The sequence below is a fragment of the Manihot esculenta genome, chromosome 3, assembly GCF_001659605.2.
Source record: "Manihot esculenta cultivar AM560-2 chromosome 3, M.esculenta_v8, whole genome shotgun sequence".
In the NCBI taxonomy this organism is placed as follows: Eukaryota; Viridiplantae; Streptophyta; class Magnoliopsida; order Malpighiales; family Euphorbiaceae; genus Manihot; species Manihot esculenta.
The window spans coordinates 21,891,499-21,904,504 of record NC_035163.2 but is presented as its reverse complement, the minus strand read 5'-3'; the positions used below and the strand labels follow the sequence as shown (position 1 = coordinate 21,904,504).

Below are 13,006 nucleotides of genomic sequence, written 5' to 3'. Positions count from 1 at the left end.
TTCAGTTACACAATTTAAAAATAAATTCAACTAGTTAAAAAAATAACATTAGTTAATTTTAAAAGAAATATTATATTTTTTATATATATTATATTTTATATTTGTTTCATTATTATAAATTTTATGACAATTTATTTTTTATAACAAATAAAAATAAAAATTATTATATTTAAATATTTGTCTGAAAAGAACAATTTTACTGTTTATTTTAATATTCATAAAAAGTTTAAATTAATTAAAATTTTATATTATATTATATTAATGCTTGTATTTTATCAATGATATTTTTTTATTATTTATAATATTAATAATTATTTAAAAATTATTTTATATAAAAAATATAATAGATATAAATATATAAAAAATTACGAATATATATAACGAATATGAATAAGATGCAAGTCATGTTAACCAATACTAGTTTAATTAAAAGTATAAGACATGAATGCTGTAAATAAATTTGTGTAAAAAGTTTAATAATGTTAATACAATCATTAAAATTTAGTAAATAAGCACAAATTAATTTTTATTAGGAAATATTTTATATTAATTATTTTTCTTAAATGCTTTAAAAATAATTAAAAAGTACAGAAAATACTTTTTTTTCTCGTTAATTATTCTTTCTTCATTAGGAGGTGGGATTTTGGGGAAGGAAATGAAAATTATGTTTTTGTTTTGCTTTAAGCATTTGATCATTCTATAATGTGAAACTATTCTTTAATTTTTGTTTCTCAATGCTCTATGTTACAAGTTAAAATTAAGAGGGGAAAAACTCTTTCCGAATACTTTGAATTTATAGATAAATGATTTAATGGATTTAATTTCTTTTATATAAAATGGGGTTTAAACATAAGAAAATTTAATTAAAATGTATTAAAATAAAAAAAATGATATTTGATCTTCTTAATTTTATGAATCATTCTTGTCAAAATATATATTATAAAAAAAAATAAATCGCACTTATAAACTTAATATGATAATAAATATATTTAAATAAATTTAAAAAATTGTAAATTTTAAATTTTAATTTTTAATTCTCATTTAAAAAAAATAAATAAATCGGATGAGCCATCCAGGATAACTGTCTTATCTTTCTTCTTTTTTATGGTAATAGCATTTATTGTCAGGATTTTCCAAATGAAAGCAATTGAATTTTACTCCAAAAATCTATACCAGGATAAATTAATTCTCGGTTGTAAGATTTATTTATTTTTGTTTTTTGTTAAAAACTTTTGTCCAAATAACAATATAATAATATAAGAGAGAGAGAGAGTTTTTCTTGTCTGAACGAATCAGGTCCACCACCACAAATCAGCTCCAAACAAGAGTGTTTTCCTATATAAAGAGCCACTGAACCTTCCTCTTCACCACCAACAAATCCTTGAAAACCATGGACAGTAGCAACCAAGACATGTTTGCAACTCTCACAAATGATCTCCTCGTCCTTATCGTCAGTAATTTACCATTCAAAGAAGCAGCAAGAACAAGCATCCTCTCTAAGCAATGGCGCAACGTTTGGCCAGAGACCACCACCCTAGAGTTCAATGAGAACTTCTTTGTAAAATTTCAAGAAAATGAAGAAACCCAAATCATTCAAAGGATTGTTTTCTTTGATTTCGTCTGGAGTTTCATTGCAAACTACCCACAAAGGGCAATTCAGAGTTTTGCATTGGCTTGTTCACAGCCACAAGATTTCCTTGCAGACATTCAAAACTTCGTGATTTTCGCCGTCTCGCTAAATGTGAAGGAGCTGGAGCTAGATTTCTCTGATCCTAGATGGAATGAAGACGATCTTGATAATCATCTAGCAGTAGCTGAATTGCCTTTCCAGGCTTATCACCATGTGGGTCTTGAATCACTGAAGATGTTCTCATGCAGCATTGATGTGTCTAGGGTTTCCAATTTCACCACCCTCAAGGATGTCTCTTTAGGGTGGATAAAGATAAGTATAACTTTCATTAAATCCTTTTTGGTGACTTGTCCATTGATAGAGAGTTTGAGTTTAAAGAAATGTTGGAATGTGATTGAGCACTTTGAGATTTCTTTACCAAACTTGAAGTTAAAGAATTTGATTCTTGATAAGTGCAATTTTATTCATGACATGGTCTGGATTGACGGACCAAAGATAAAGTTCTTGAAGTATTCAGGCAAAATTGGTTATTTTCACTTGTTGGATCAACGTGATATGGCAGAGGTTGATCTTGACTTTGGAATGGAGAATGAATTTGAAGAAGTTGGCGCCGTTCTTTATGACATCCTGCAAGAGCTTTATTCTGCTCGAATATTGACTGTGTGCAGTGTTTTTCTTCAGGTACTAACTAGTTTTCTCTCCCTATCAAATCTTTGCTTCCCTGATATTTAGGCCAATTTATTATCTTTATTATATTTTTTAGCTTCAATTCCTATATGGGTTTCCATTTTCTATTCCTAAGTAGATCTTGTTTTACCTCATTTCATGATTTAATTCTTCCTAATAACAATTATCTATTTATAATTATATTCTATATATACATCACAAACGTAATTTAAATTTAAAAATATGAGATTTTCTATACTTACAACTACTTTATTTATTATCACGTGTTTATATTAAATTTCTCAACATTTAAAAAGTAAATTCTTTTTTTGTCGTTTTATAAAATATTTAATAAGATAAAAAATCATATCGTAAAATATTTTAATAATTCAATTAATATAATTATAATTATCTTATTTGTAAATTACTCGATGAGCTAGTTTAGATTAAAAGCAAAAATACTAGAAATGACATTTTGTTCACTTGTCATGCTTATTTTGCTTCAAATTTCATAGTATTCATATCAACCCACCTGTAATTACTCAATGTTTTTACACTCACTAAACATATAGTTTGGAACTCAAAGACTTGGTGGTTTTGGTACTTGCAGACTGTAGCACAAGGAGCGGAACCATTAGGTTTACATGCTCCCATTGATGTCCGCCATCTGATCTTAAAAACTGCAATGCACTTGAATGAATTTCATGGGATCAGATTCATGTTATGTAGCTGCCCTCTTCTAGAGGTCCTTACTTTTGACATAGGCCCTCGGAAAATTTTCCCTGTGAGTACTTACTTTCCCTTCAGTGATCTTGATTGATTCTTGCAGAAATAAGCAGTCGAGATGTTGATCCTTAGTTATACCTTGCTTAATGCCTTACCACATCAGATTCGGATGTGGTCTGGTCTAAGACCACTGCAAGAAAATGAGGAGACTGATAAATATTGTTAGAAGTAATGGTTTTTATATATAATGAATCGTTCTATTGTACATTGATATATATGTTTGGAGTGTTGTATGAACTTAACTTGTGTTTTGGATTGTTAATCTCAGAATTATGTGCCTCCTTCTGAGCTAAATCCTCATGAATTCTGGTCAAATAACATAAGGGTTCAAGAGTGCATTCGCAGCTCCCTTCAAGTGGTGAATGTCAAGGGTTTCAAAGGGACATCGAGTGAACTCTATGTCTTGAAATACATAATCTGCTATGGCCGCCAACTTCAACAACTTAATCTCTACATCTCCAATGAGGAAGGCGAAAATAGTGAGAACAGAGAGACATACATGGAAAGAGTTGAACAACTTAGGCAGTCCAGGAACTCCTCCCCCAACCTCCAAATCTTCGTCTTCTAAATCTCTGTTTTCTTCTGATATATGTGAATTTGTTGAAGTGTCATTCGGCTGAAGCTATAATGGTCTTGTGTTGTATGCATGTCTGCTTTAGTTCTATAACTTTATGTCTGAAATTTTCGACCAGCTATTTCCATTTAGTATGGAATGAAGTTTGAATTTGAGGATGTTTTGTGCCTTTGTTTATTTGTGGAGATTTTTCAGCTTGCATCTGTTGTAGTTATACCATATGTATACCATTATCATTATTTGAGTAAGGATATGATCTTCAAGAACCTGTGGATTCTATTATGATTTTTACATTACAGATATAATTTTATATTTTTAACAAATAATGTATAACAAAAATATAATTTCATTAATATATATTTTATTTTAAAATTTTAATAGTCTTATTATTCTATTTTAAAATTAGAATATATAAGAAAATATATAAATATTTCATAAAAATATATTTTTACATTTAATTAATTATTCATATAATGAATTTTAATTAATTACGAAAAAAATTGAAAAAAATTAAAACTTTTAAATAATTTAGATTAAAAATTAAAGATGAATTAAATTAATTTCTCTTACAAATATTAAAATAGAGAGTTGGCATTTACACTTCTAATGAATATTTAAAAAATTAATAGATAGTGACAGTCCAAAGAGCGAGATTAGAAATTCGCTTTTTGCAATTTGATTCAAATACAGGTGTTGGACTTTTTATAAAAGGAAGGTCCAAACACGCGAACCCTTGACCAACTAGGACGTCGGCTGACCACGTGGCCATTGCAATTGCCTTGGTTTAGTAACGGCTAATAATTGATTATAATGTAATTTATTTAAAAATTATTCCTTTCGATCCACAAATTTTTAACTATTTTATTTTTTTAATATAAAATAATTTTTTATTAACTTTTTAATTATATTTATTTTAAATATATTAAATTTTATTATATATTATTAAATATTTAAATATTCATTTAAAAAAATAATAATTTATAAGAGATTATTTTAAAAATAAAATTAAATAAAATATAATAATTTATTAATATATTATTATAATATAAAAAAGTTAATAATAATTTTGAGATAAAAAAGATATTATGTTAGGAGGGAGTAACAAAAACTAAGAGGATAAAAAGCAGTAAATTTCTATCACGATAATGGCAAACTTGTAAAATTAGGCATGTATCAAGGGCAGATAGAATTCTCAAACATATTTAGCTGACCATCATCATCTATTTCATGTCCTTATTTGTTTTCAATTCATGATGCTTTTGATTTCCTGTCTCTTCCTTCCTTTTCCCGGGCTTAATCATAAATCACTCCCTGGTCTCACCCTCCAATGAACTCATCCATCTTAATGGATCTTATCACTTCTGCTTTACCACCATCACTTCAGTCTCTTTCAAACACACCAACCCATTTCTTTTCCCTGATCCAATGACCCCCAAAAAGCTGCTAATTTATCTTCTCAAACCTCCAAGTTTCTGGGTTTTTACCACTAGTTCTATAGGAAAACGAGAACCCTTTTCAGCCAATGAAGGTTTTATTGATTCCTGCTTGATCAGTCTTCAAGCAACAGCTAGCAGATGGTAGAGAGAGTTTATTGCTTGGAAGTAGGAGGTGTTGGTTCAATTCAGTAGCTGATCAGGCACTATGACTTCGGGTACGAGGCTACCAACATGGAAGGAAAGAGAGAACAACAAAAGGAGAGAAAGAAGAAGGAGAGCAATAGCTGCAAAGATCTTTGCAGGACTGAGGATTTATGGTAATTACAAGCTTCCTAAGCATTGTGACAACAACGAGGTCCTCAAAGCCCTCTGCAATGAGGCTGGTTGGACCGTCGAGCCCGATGGCACCACCTATCGTAAGGTACTCCTCAATTTTTTTTTTCCCTCTTTGTTTTCACTAGCATTTTGCTTCTGGGTATTGATTTTGGGAGCTGAAAATGAAAAATCACTGCAATTTTTGTATTTGGGTAATCACCAAAGCCAGTTCTTGGACTAGCTAACTGGTAACTGCCCCAACCTCCGGCGCATGCTAGCAGAGGCTAGCTACTATCTGTTAACATGTGCCGGTGGGGCTGCGCGAGGAGCGTTGCTTTACTGACATTTTTGTCTTTATGGGTATTGGTGGGGTTAGATGTGTGGTTTGTGTTTCTTTTGTTGGTCTACTTTTTGTATAATGAGCGTACTTTAGATCTGATGAGCGTTGTTTTTCTTTCTATCTGATGCTTTTTTTTTCTTTCCCTCTGTTGTTTTTGTGATGTCACCCCATTCTCGCGTGAACCATAAGAATCTTTCTTTGTTTGCTTCTTTTAATTCTTGTTGATCTCAGATTTTGGTGGTTTTGCTTTATTTATTGCAAAAGTAAAAGATACTTTTTCTTTTTTGCTTCAGAGTTACTGTTCACTTCCTTGTTTGGGATATACATTTTTGTTTGGTTTTGTTTGTGTTCATGTAGTTGAGTAACAATAAATGATGACACAGTTTCATGGAAATTCAATTATTTGGAGGACCAATAGTGTTCTTACCTTCCTGGTTAGTAAAACTACTTTTCAGAAAAGACTTGGTGAGTTTTAGCTGAATGTTACAGAGTTGGAGCTATATGGTGTCCGAGTTCCAACCCACTAGGAGCTAATTATACTTAAAAAAGGAAAAAAAAAAAAACTGTTTTGGATATAGAAACTTTTGTATTAAGATTATGCTTTGATCCAACTTGGGGATGAAATGCAGGAAGAGAAGGTTTTGTAACAGGGGTGTCAATGAATTTATGACTTCTTAAATGAACAACATATTCCTGTTTCATTTATACAGCATTACTTTTTGTTGAAGCTTTGCATATATTGATTAAATTCAAGAGTCATCCCTTCCTGAACATTCAACTTTTGTAGGGGTGCAAGCTTGTGGAGCGCATGGATATCATGGGTGGTTCTGCAACAGCAAGTCCATGCTCTTCTTACCACCCAAGCCCTTGTGCTTCCTACAACCCAAGTCCTGCATCGTCTTCCTTTCCAAGTCCAGCTTCATCCTCCTATGTTGCTAATACTAAAGCTGACAGCAATTCCCTCATCCCTTGGCTCAAACACTTATCATCTGCATCCTCATCAGCATCATCCTCTAGGTTTCCTAGTCTCTACATCCATGGTGGATCCATTAGTGCTCCTGTTACCCCTCCTTTAAGTTCTCCAACTGCCCGAACGCCTCGAATGAAAGCTGACTGGGATGACCAATCTGCTCGCCCAGGCTGGGGTGGGCAGCATTACTCCTTCCTACCATCTTCTACTCCACCAAGTCCTGGCCGGCAGATTGTTCCTGATCCTGAATGGTTTTCTGGAATTCGCATCCCTCAGGGTGGTCCAAATTCTCCCACATTCAGCCTTGTTTCCTCAAACCCATTTGGCTTCAAGGAACAGGCTTTAGCTGGTGGTGGATCCAATGGTGGCTCCCGTGGTGGATCTTGCATGTGGACTCCTGGTCAAAGTGGGACCTGTTCTCCTGCCATTGCAGCTGGCTTTGATCATACTGCTGATGTTCCAACGTCTGAGGCAATTTCGGATGAGTTTGCATTTGGTAGCAATACAATAGGACTGGTTAAGCCATGGGAAGGAGAGAGGATTCATGAAGAGTGTGGATCAGATGATCTGGAGCTTACTCTTGGCAGCTCAAGAACCAGGTGATCTATCATGTATAGATCAAATTGGATTCTTTTCTCAAACTCCTGTTGGGAAACAAAAGGTAGATTGCTCAAATGAAAAGTTCCATTGATCTCCTAAGACAAATGCTAGTTCTGTGTTGTACTTGCAGAAGAGAGAGAGTTTATATAGCACTTGCTCTCTTCTTACGAGTCATTTTCCTTTCTGTTTCAACATGCAGATGGTTTTCACAACCCTTTCATTAGGCTCTATGTATTTTCTGGAAACTGGCCGATTTCCGTGGGGTTGCTATTAAGTAGATTGAAATTAAAAAATATTTTATTTAACACCTATTAAGTGAATTAAGTTTAATAAATTAAAAATAAAGAAAACATAAAAAAAATTACACTTATGCCTATGTAGAAAATTTAAAAAAAAAATTAATATAAAAATTTCAAGTTGCTAAGAAATAAAAAATATTAAAATTTTCTTATAATAATTAATAAAGCCTAGATTTTTTTCATACTATTAATTAATTACGTACTTAATTAAATTAGACCATGACATTAGTCTCTTATATAATCTAATTTTTTCATGGAGTGGAGAATTTATAAGTACTATTTTTTTTTTTGTATTAGTTTATGCTCTATATAGTTATTGTTTTTTTTATTTTAATTTTATTAAAAATTTATTATGATGCTAAATTATATAAATTGTCAGTTTATAAATTATATATTATAAGATTATAGATAGAGTATAGATTATATTTTAGTTTTATTTTACATGATATATTATAATTCTACAAAAATCTAAAAGAAATTACAATTATATATATATATATATATATATATATATATATATATATATATATATATATATATATATATATATATATTTTACTCAATTTTTATAAAAATCAATTTAAAAATATCATTGCCTTCACATATATAAATTATAGACCATAAAAATAGATCAAAATAAAGACTAAAAATATAATTAAAAATATATTGAGTTTTATTATTAATTTTTTTATAATATTATCCACTTTTTAAATAATTAAGCATATTTTTGAAAATCATATTATTCTTTTTTTTTCACTTTTATGTATATTACAAATTATATATTAATTAATTATAAATTATAAATACTTATATGAATTGTAATATAGTAGTACAATCAATTAACGGAATAAGAATATTAATTAAGGTAATTAAAATATAAATTTGCAGTTAATTTGTTAATTTATAAATGACAAATCAAATTATTTTATTTTATTTATTAATATCTATAATAAAAAAAACTTTTAAAATGTCTTTTTTTTTATATTTTAGTTAATCCTCTCGTAAAAATATATCAATAATTCTTTAACATATGATTTTTCGTTTTTAATGTTTTAATGATAATTTTATTTAGGAAAGAAAATAGCAATTTTTAAAAAATAATTTATAGTTTTCAAATTTATTCTTTTTATAGAATCACATTTTTTATTATAATGATACTAAATTATCAATGGTATTATTCAATATTTAACACAAAAAATAATTTAACAAAAAATTACATAAAAAATAATTAAATTCCGAGTATATAAATAATAGACAATGGACATTATAATTTACTGATTCAATTAGAATATGTAGCACATGCTCTGAATGTTATCTTTTGACTATTAAACATAAGTTCAAATAAAATTATAACAAAAAATGTATTTTAAATTATTTTATTTTTTTCTAAAACTAATTAATTAGTCTATATAATTAATGAAAATAACTTATATGATATAATTTTCATCTAAAGTGTATAATGAGTTGTAACCCTATGACAGAGTCACCCGACAAGATTCTAATAAATTATGATATGCGGTTGCAGACTCGTACAAAAAAAAAAGGGGCATGATAACACTTGGTGTTCAGAACGCTAAGACTCGCTCTCTCCTCCTAAACATGTCGAATCTTCACATAAAAGTACAGTTAGCGATATAATCTAACAAATTTCTATTACACCTCCTATAATTGCAGGATTTCCTATCCATTGGCTGTCACCAATTACATTTTTACATTTTCAGAAATTGCGATAACTAACTCTATCATCTTATAGTATAAAAACTAATGATATATGCTTTTCTGACACAATTACCCTTGAATTCAAAGTATCTCATTACACTTATCATTGTTTTTAGTTTACTGACTTAAGTATTGGAGTAGTTGCCACAGGTGTCAAATTGACAAATCACAACAAGATTTTGTTTCAACTATATCACTAATTATTTAGTAATTATATTTTTAAAAACATATCCATTAAACAATATCTTTTAATATTAGTTATATAATGCTTCTATTTAAGCATCCACTACCATAAATGGGCAACTGAGCCTCTAAAACTCATTTGTTGACTCTTTCTCTCTCACTCACTCTCTTTCAACCTCTGTATTTTTGTGAGTGTACTTTGAACCTCTTTATTATTTTTTTTTTTGGAACAATGCAAAGAGATTGCATTTATTATGGTCAAACAGACAAGTGCAAATATATAGAATTATAGAAGATTTATCGAACTCAAAGTTCTTAAAATCATACCAATCACGACCAGCCCACATACTCAACCTAAAACCTACTACCCATATTACGCAACCCAAAACTCAAAAGAACACATACCATAACCCCCAACCAACCCAAATCCCAATTGATACATTGTTTTCATCGCCTAAGCTATCAAACCGACAAATTGACAACAACCAAATTAGGCACCATGATTAAGCATAGTAATAATAAGACAAGCAGCAAAACCACAGGAACAACAATGAATGTAATGGTAGAAAAAATAAGGTTGAGAAAATTCATAGTTGAACAATAACGGCTCCAAAAAAAATAGGCACAAAGGAGGAGGCGATCATCAGCATATGAAGGTGCACCCATCAAACATATTGGTATAGTCCTGAGGTGCAAACACTACATAGTCAGAAATCCTCCCAAACCATATGAGAGAGCCACCAACCTCAACTACATCTAGAAATGAATATTTTTGCCCTTAATCGCCATGGACTTGCAAAGAAAAATACAAAGAAAGAAAACACAAACTAAAAATTAACGTTAGCATCCATCCTTGGTGAGGAAAAACTAAGGATGGTGGCAAGTCTCCTAATCAAAAGTGATGATCTGAGATCCAATGGAATAGGGTTTTACAAGGGTTTTGTATTACTGAATAAGGCCTAAGTTTCCTGAGGAGGAGACTCCTCTTTTATACATTGTCTTGCTTACTGGTGACGTGTGAAGGTCTCTCCAGGATTGGGCCACGCGTCTCTGCCATGCGGATTTGGAGGTACTAGGGTATCAGCCGCCTGCTCCATGCGTAACGGCCTCTGATTTCCCTCGTGCGTACGTTCGAGCGGATCTGCTAGGCTGTCTGGTGAATATTATTCCGGATCCTGGGCTGGGCTGAAAGTTGGGCCGGATTCTTAAGCTTGAGTGGAGAGGGTCTGCTTTGTGCGTGCTGGGCCAGCTTGAGTGAGGAAGATGGGCCGAGCCCGGCCATGAAGGAAGAAGACGAGCCAGGCTTGTTATGCATATCAGGTGTGTGGACCCCTACATCGTGGGCCTTGGGCTGTGGTCAAGCCCCTGGTCCAGGGTGAAGGAATCCAGCGGTCATCAATTGCCCCTTCACCTTCTCGGCAGTTATTGCTCCAACTGCCGAGGGGGTGAATACCAAGAACTATTATGATCGCACCTGTTCGGGTTCAGGTGCCTTAATAACATCCTTTCATCTTTCAGTCGTTGCGCAGTTTCTGAATTCTATCTGCTCTTTCCTCTTTCTGTCTTTTCTCTATTTTACTTGTCCTCCGCCGCCTTTACTTTCTTGTCATCATTATCTGGACATCTCCTTTCTTTCCTTTTCTGTGAATATCCTTTTAAACATCTGACGCCATTAGCTTAGAGTCTAGTGTAGCTCCGTCCCGTGCTAAGTCTTCAGGCTCCGAGTATATATCAGCGCCAGCTTTTATTCATTCTTGAGCCTTCTTGTTGAAGCGAGAAATTCTCGTTTTATCTGTGGCAGGTTTATCCGACGCCTTCTTCAAACAGATTGCCTTGTGCCCCAGAGGTTTGCCTTGATTGTGCTCTCATCATCTCAAGGGAGAACTGTTTCTGACTTGTCCCTGTTTTGAAACTTTTTGCCGTTCCTGAGATAAATATGGGTCAGTTCAAAATTCTTGAAGATTTGATGTTACCTCTAAGGCATCTGAAGGGTGCATTGAAGGTCCTTCGGGTATGGCAGGCGAAAGGCAGGACCATCCAGCAAGCTGTTGAAACTGCTTTACCCAGGTCGTCCGGCCGGCCTCCTCCTCTGCTTGTTGTCCGGGCTCCAGAGAAGTTCTGGACTGTTGAGGGGTTGGATCTAACTTCGCCTCTTTCCGTAGAGAAACAGGGAATTTCCTCGATGCCCCTGTTGTCCTCTTTTGATATAAATGGGAGTGGCGCCGGCGCTCAGCTTGTTGTTCTTTTTGGTGTGAAGTACCAGTATTATTATGCCCTTTGGTGTGAAGTACCAGTATTACGTGGGACTGGGATCTGCTGCACTCAGTCAGGTCTCCAGCGATTTTTTCGAATGTGTACTTCGCGATCTCTTCGGGGTCATAGCCTCGAAGACTTATGTTTTTCATGTGTGGTGCACGGCCGGCATACCATATCTGAGCTTGTTCGAATGTACCGTGCATCACATTTGGGTAACCGGACGTTCGCCCGGGGGAACAGTGAGAAATGCTTATGGGAATCAACTTGTTCAGTTCCCCTGTAATAGCGAGACAGATCTTGGCCTTTTCTGAAAAACTCTCATTCCGAGCTACGAGAAGTCCTCCGAGCTGAAGACTAGAATAGTAGGGTAGGTGATAGTCGTAGATGAGGAAGTATCTGGATATGTAAATTCTTTAAGGATAGTCTTTCATCCCGTAGTGTAGGCCTTTGTAACGTGCTGTAATGTGCTTTTCTTTTAATGAAGCTCTTGTTCTGATCTAATGCTTAAGCTGTTCTTCTTTTATCATGTGTGAAATACTTTAGGTTGCTCGCCTTATAATTTTAACCGACTGGGCTCTGTCCTGCTTTTTCCCGAGCTAATTTAACCTATCTGCGAGCTCTGATGAGTTGAACTCCGGATCCACTTAGTCGACTGGGCTTTCCAGTTTTCGAACTGGACTGTCTGGCCGACCTGGGAGCTCGGTCTCTTCGATGGATTGAGCTTTGAGTTTCCTTCATCCGTCCGGGCTCTCAGGTCATGTTGTCCGAGCTGAATTGACCGACCTGAGAGTTCTGTCCTTGCTTAGTGAAATGAGCTCCGAGTTTCCTTTAGCTGGTCGAGCTCTCATGTCATGCTGTCTGAGCTGGACTAATCCGATCTCTGAGCTCGGCTTCTGATGAGTTGAACTTTAAGCTCTCAGCTTTGTATGACTCCGATGTGCTTTAGGCGCTCCTTTCCGATCTCCCACCCTTTGTTTAATAGCGGTAAATCAAATCTTATAACTTTTTAAGTGATACACAAGTCTGACCTTTATCTTGCTCCCATTTGCTTGTACTTTTGAATCTTTTCATAACTTGCCCCTCTGTTTCCTCGGCATTTACCATAGGGATGGTGAAGTAGTAGGCTAAGTTGCTCTGACTGATGAGTTGGGCCTGTATTATGTGGGTGGCGAATGGGCTTTTAAATGATGGACTGTCATCGTATACTTGGCCCTTGATAGATGTAGAGAAGC

At 33.5% G+C, this 13,006-nt stretch overlaps 2 protein-coding genes across 3 annotated transcripts; both read left to right on the top strand.

Moving 5' to 3' along the window:
- Positions 1–1,390: 1,390 nt before the first annotated feature.
- LOC110611554 (F-box protein At3g62230) lies at positions 1,391–3,718 on the top strand. Its single transcript, XM_021751941.2, has 3 exons — positions 1,391–2,311; positions 2,907–3,080; positions 3,351–3,718. Exons 1-3 carry the CDS (start codon positions 1,391–1,393, stop codon positions 3,648–3,650), a joined length of 1,395 nt encoding a protein of 464 aa, XP_021607633.1. The 3' UTR covers positions 3,651–3,718.
- Positions 3,719–4,902: 1,184 nt separating this feature from the next.
- Positions 4,903–7,540, top strand: LOC110611360 (BES1/BZR1 homolog protein 4). 2 transcript variants are annotated; one of them, XM_021751637.2, is made up of 2 exons: positions 4,903–5,513; positions 6,535–7,540. In XM_021751637.2, the coding sequence occupies exons 1-2, from the start codon at positions 5,298–5,300 to the stop codon at positions 7,318–7,320; spliced, it is 1,002 nt and encodes a 333-aa protein (XP_021607329.1). In that variant the 5' UTR covers positions 4,903–5,297; the 3' UTR covers positions 7,321–7,540. The 2 variants fall into 2 exon arrangements, with proteins under 2 accessions (XP_021607329.1, XP_021607330.1); XM_021751638.2 differs by lacking the exon at positions 4,903–5,513 and adding an exon at positions 5,536–6,181.
- The last annotated feature ends 5,466 nt before the right edge of the window (positions 7,541–13,006 follow it).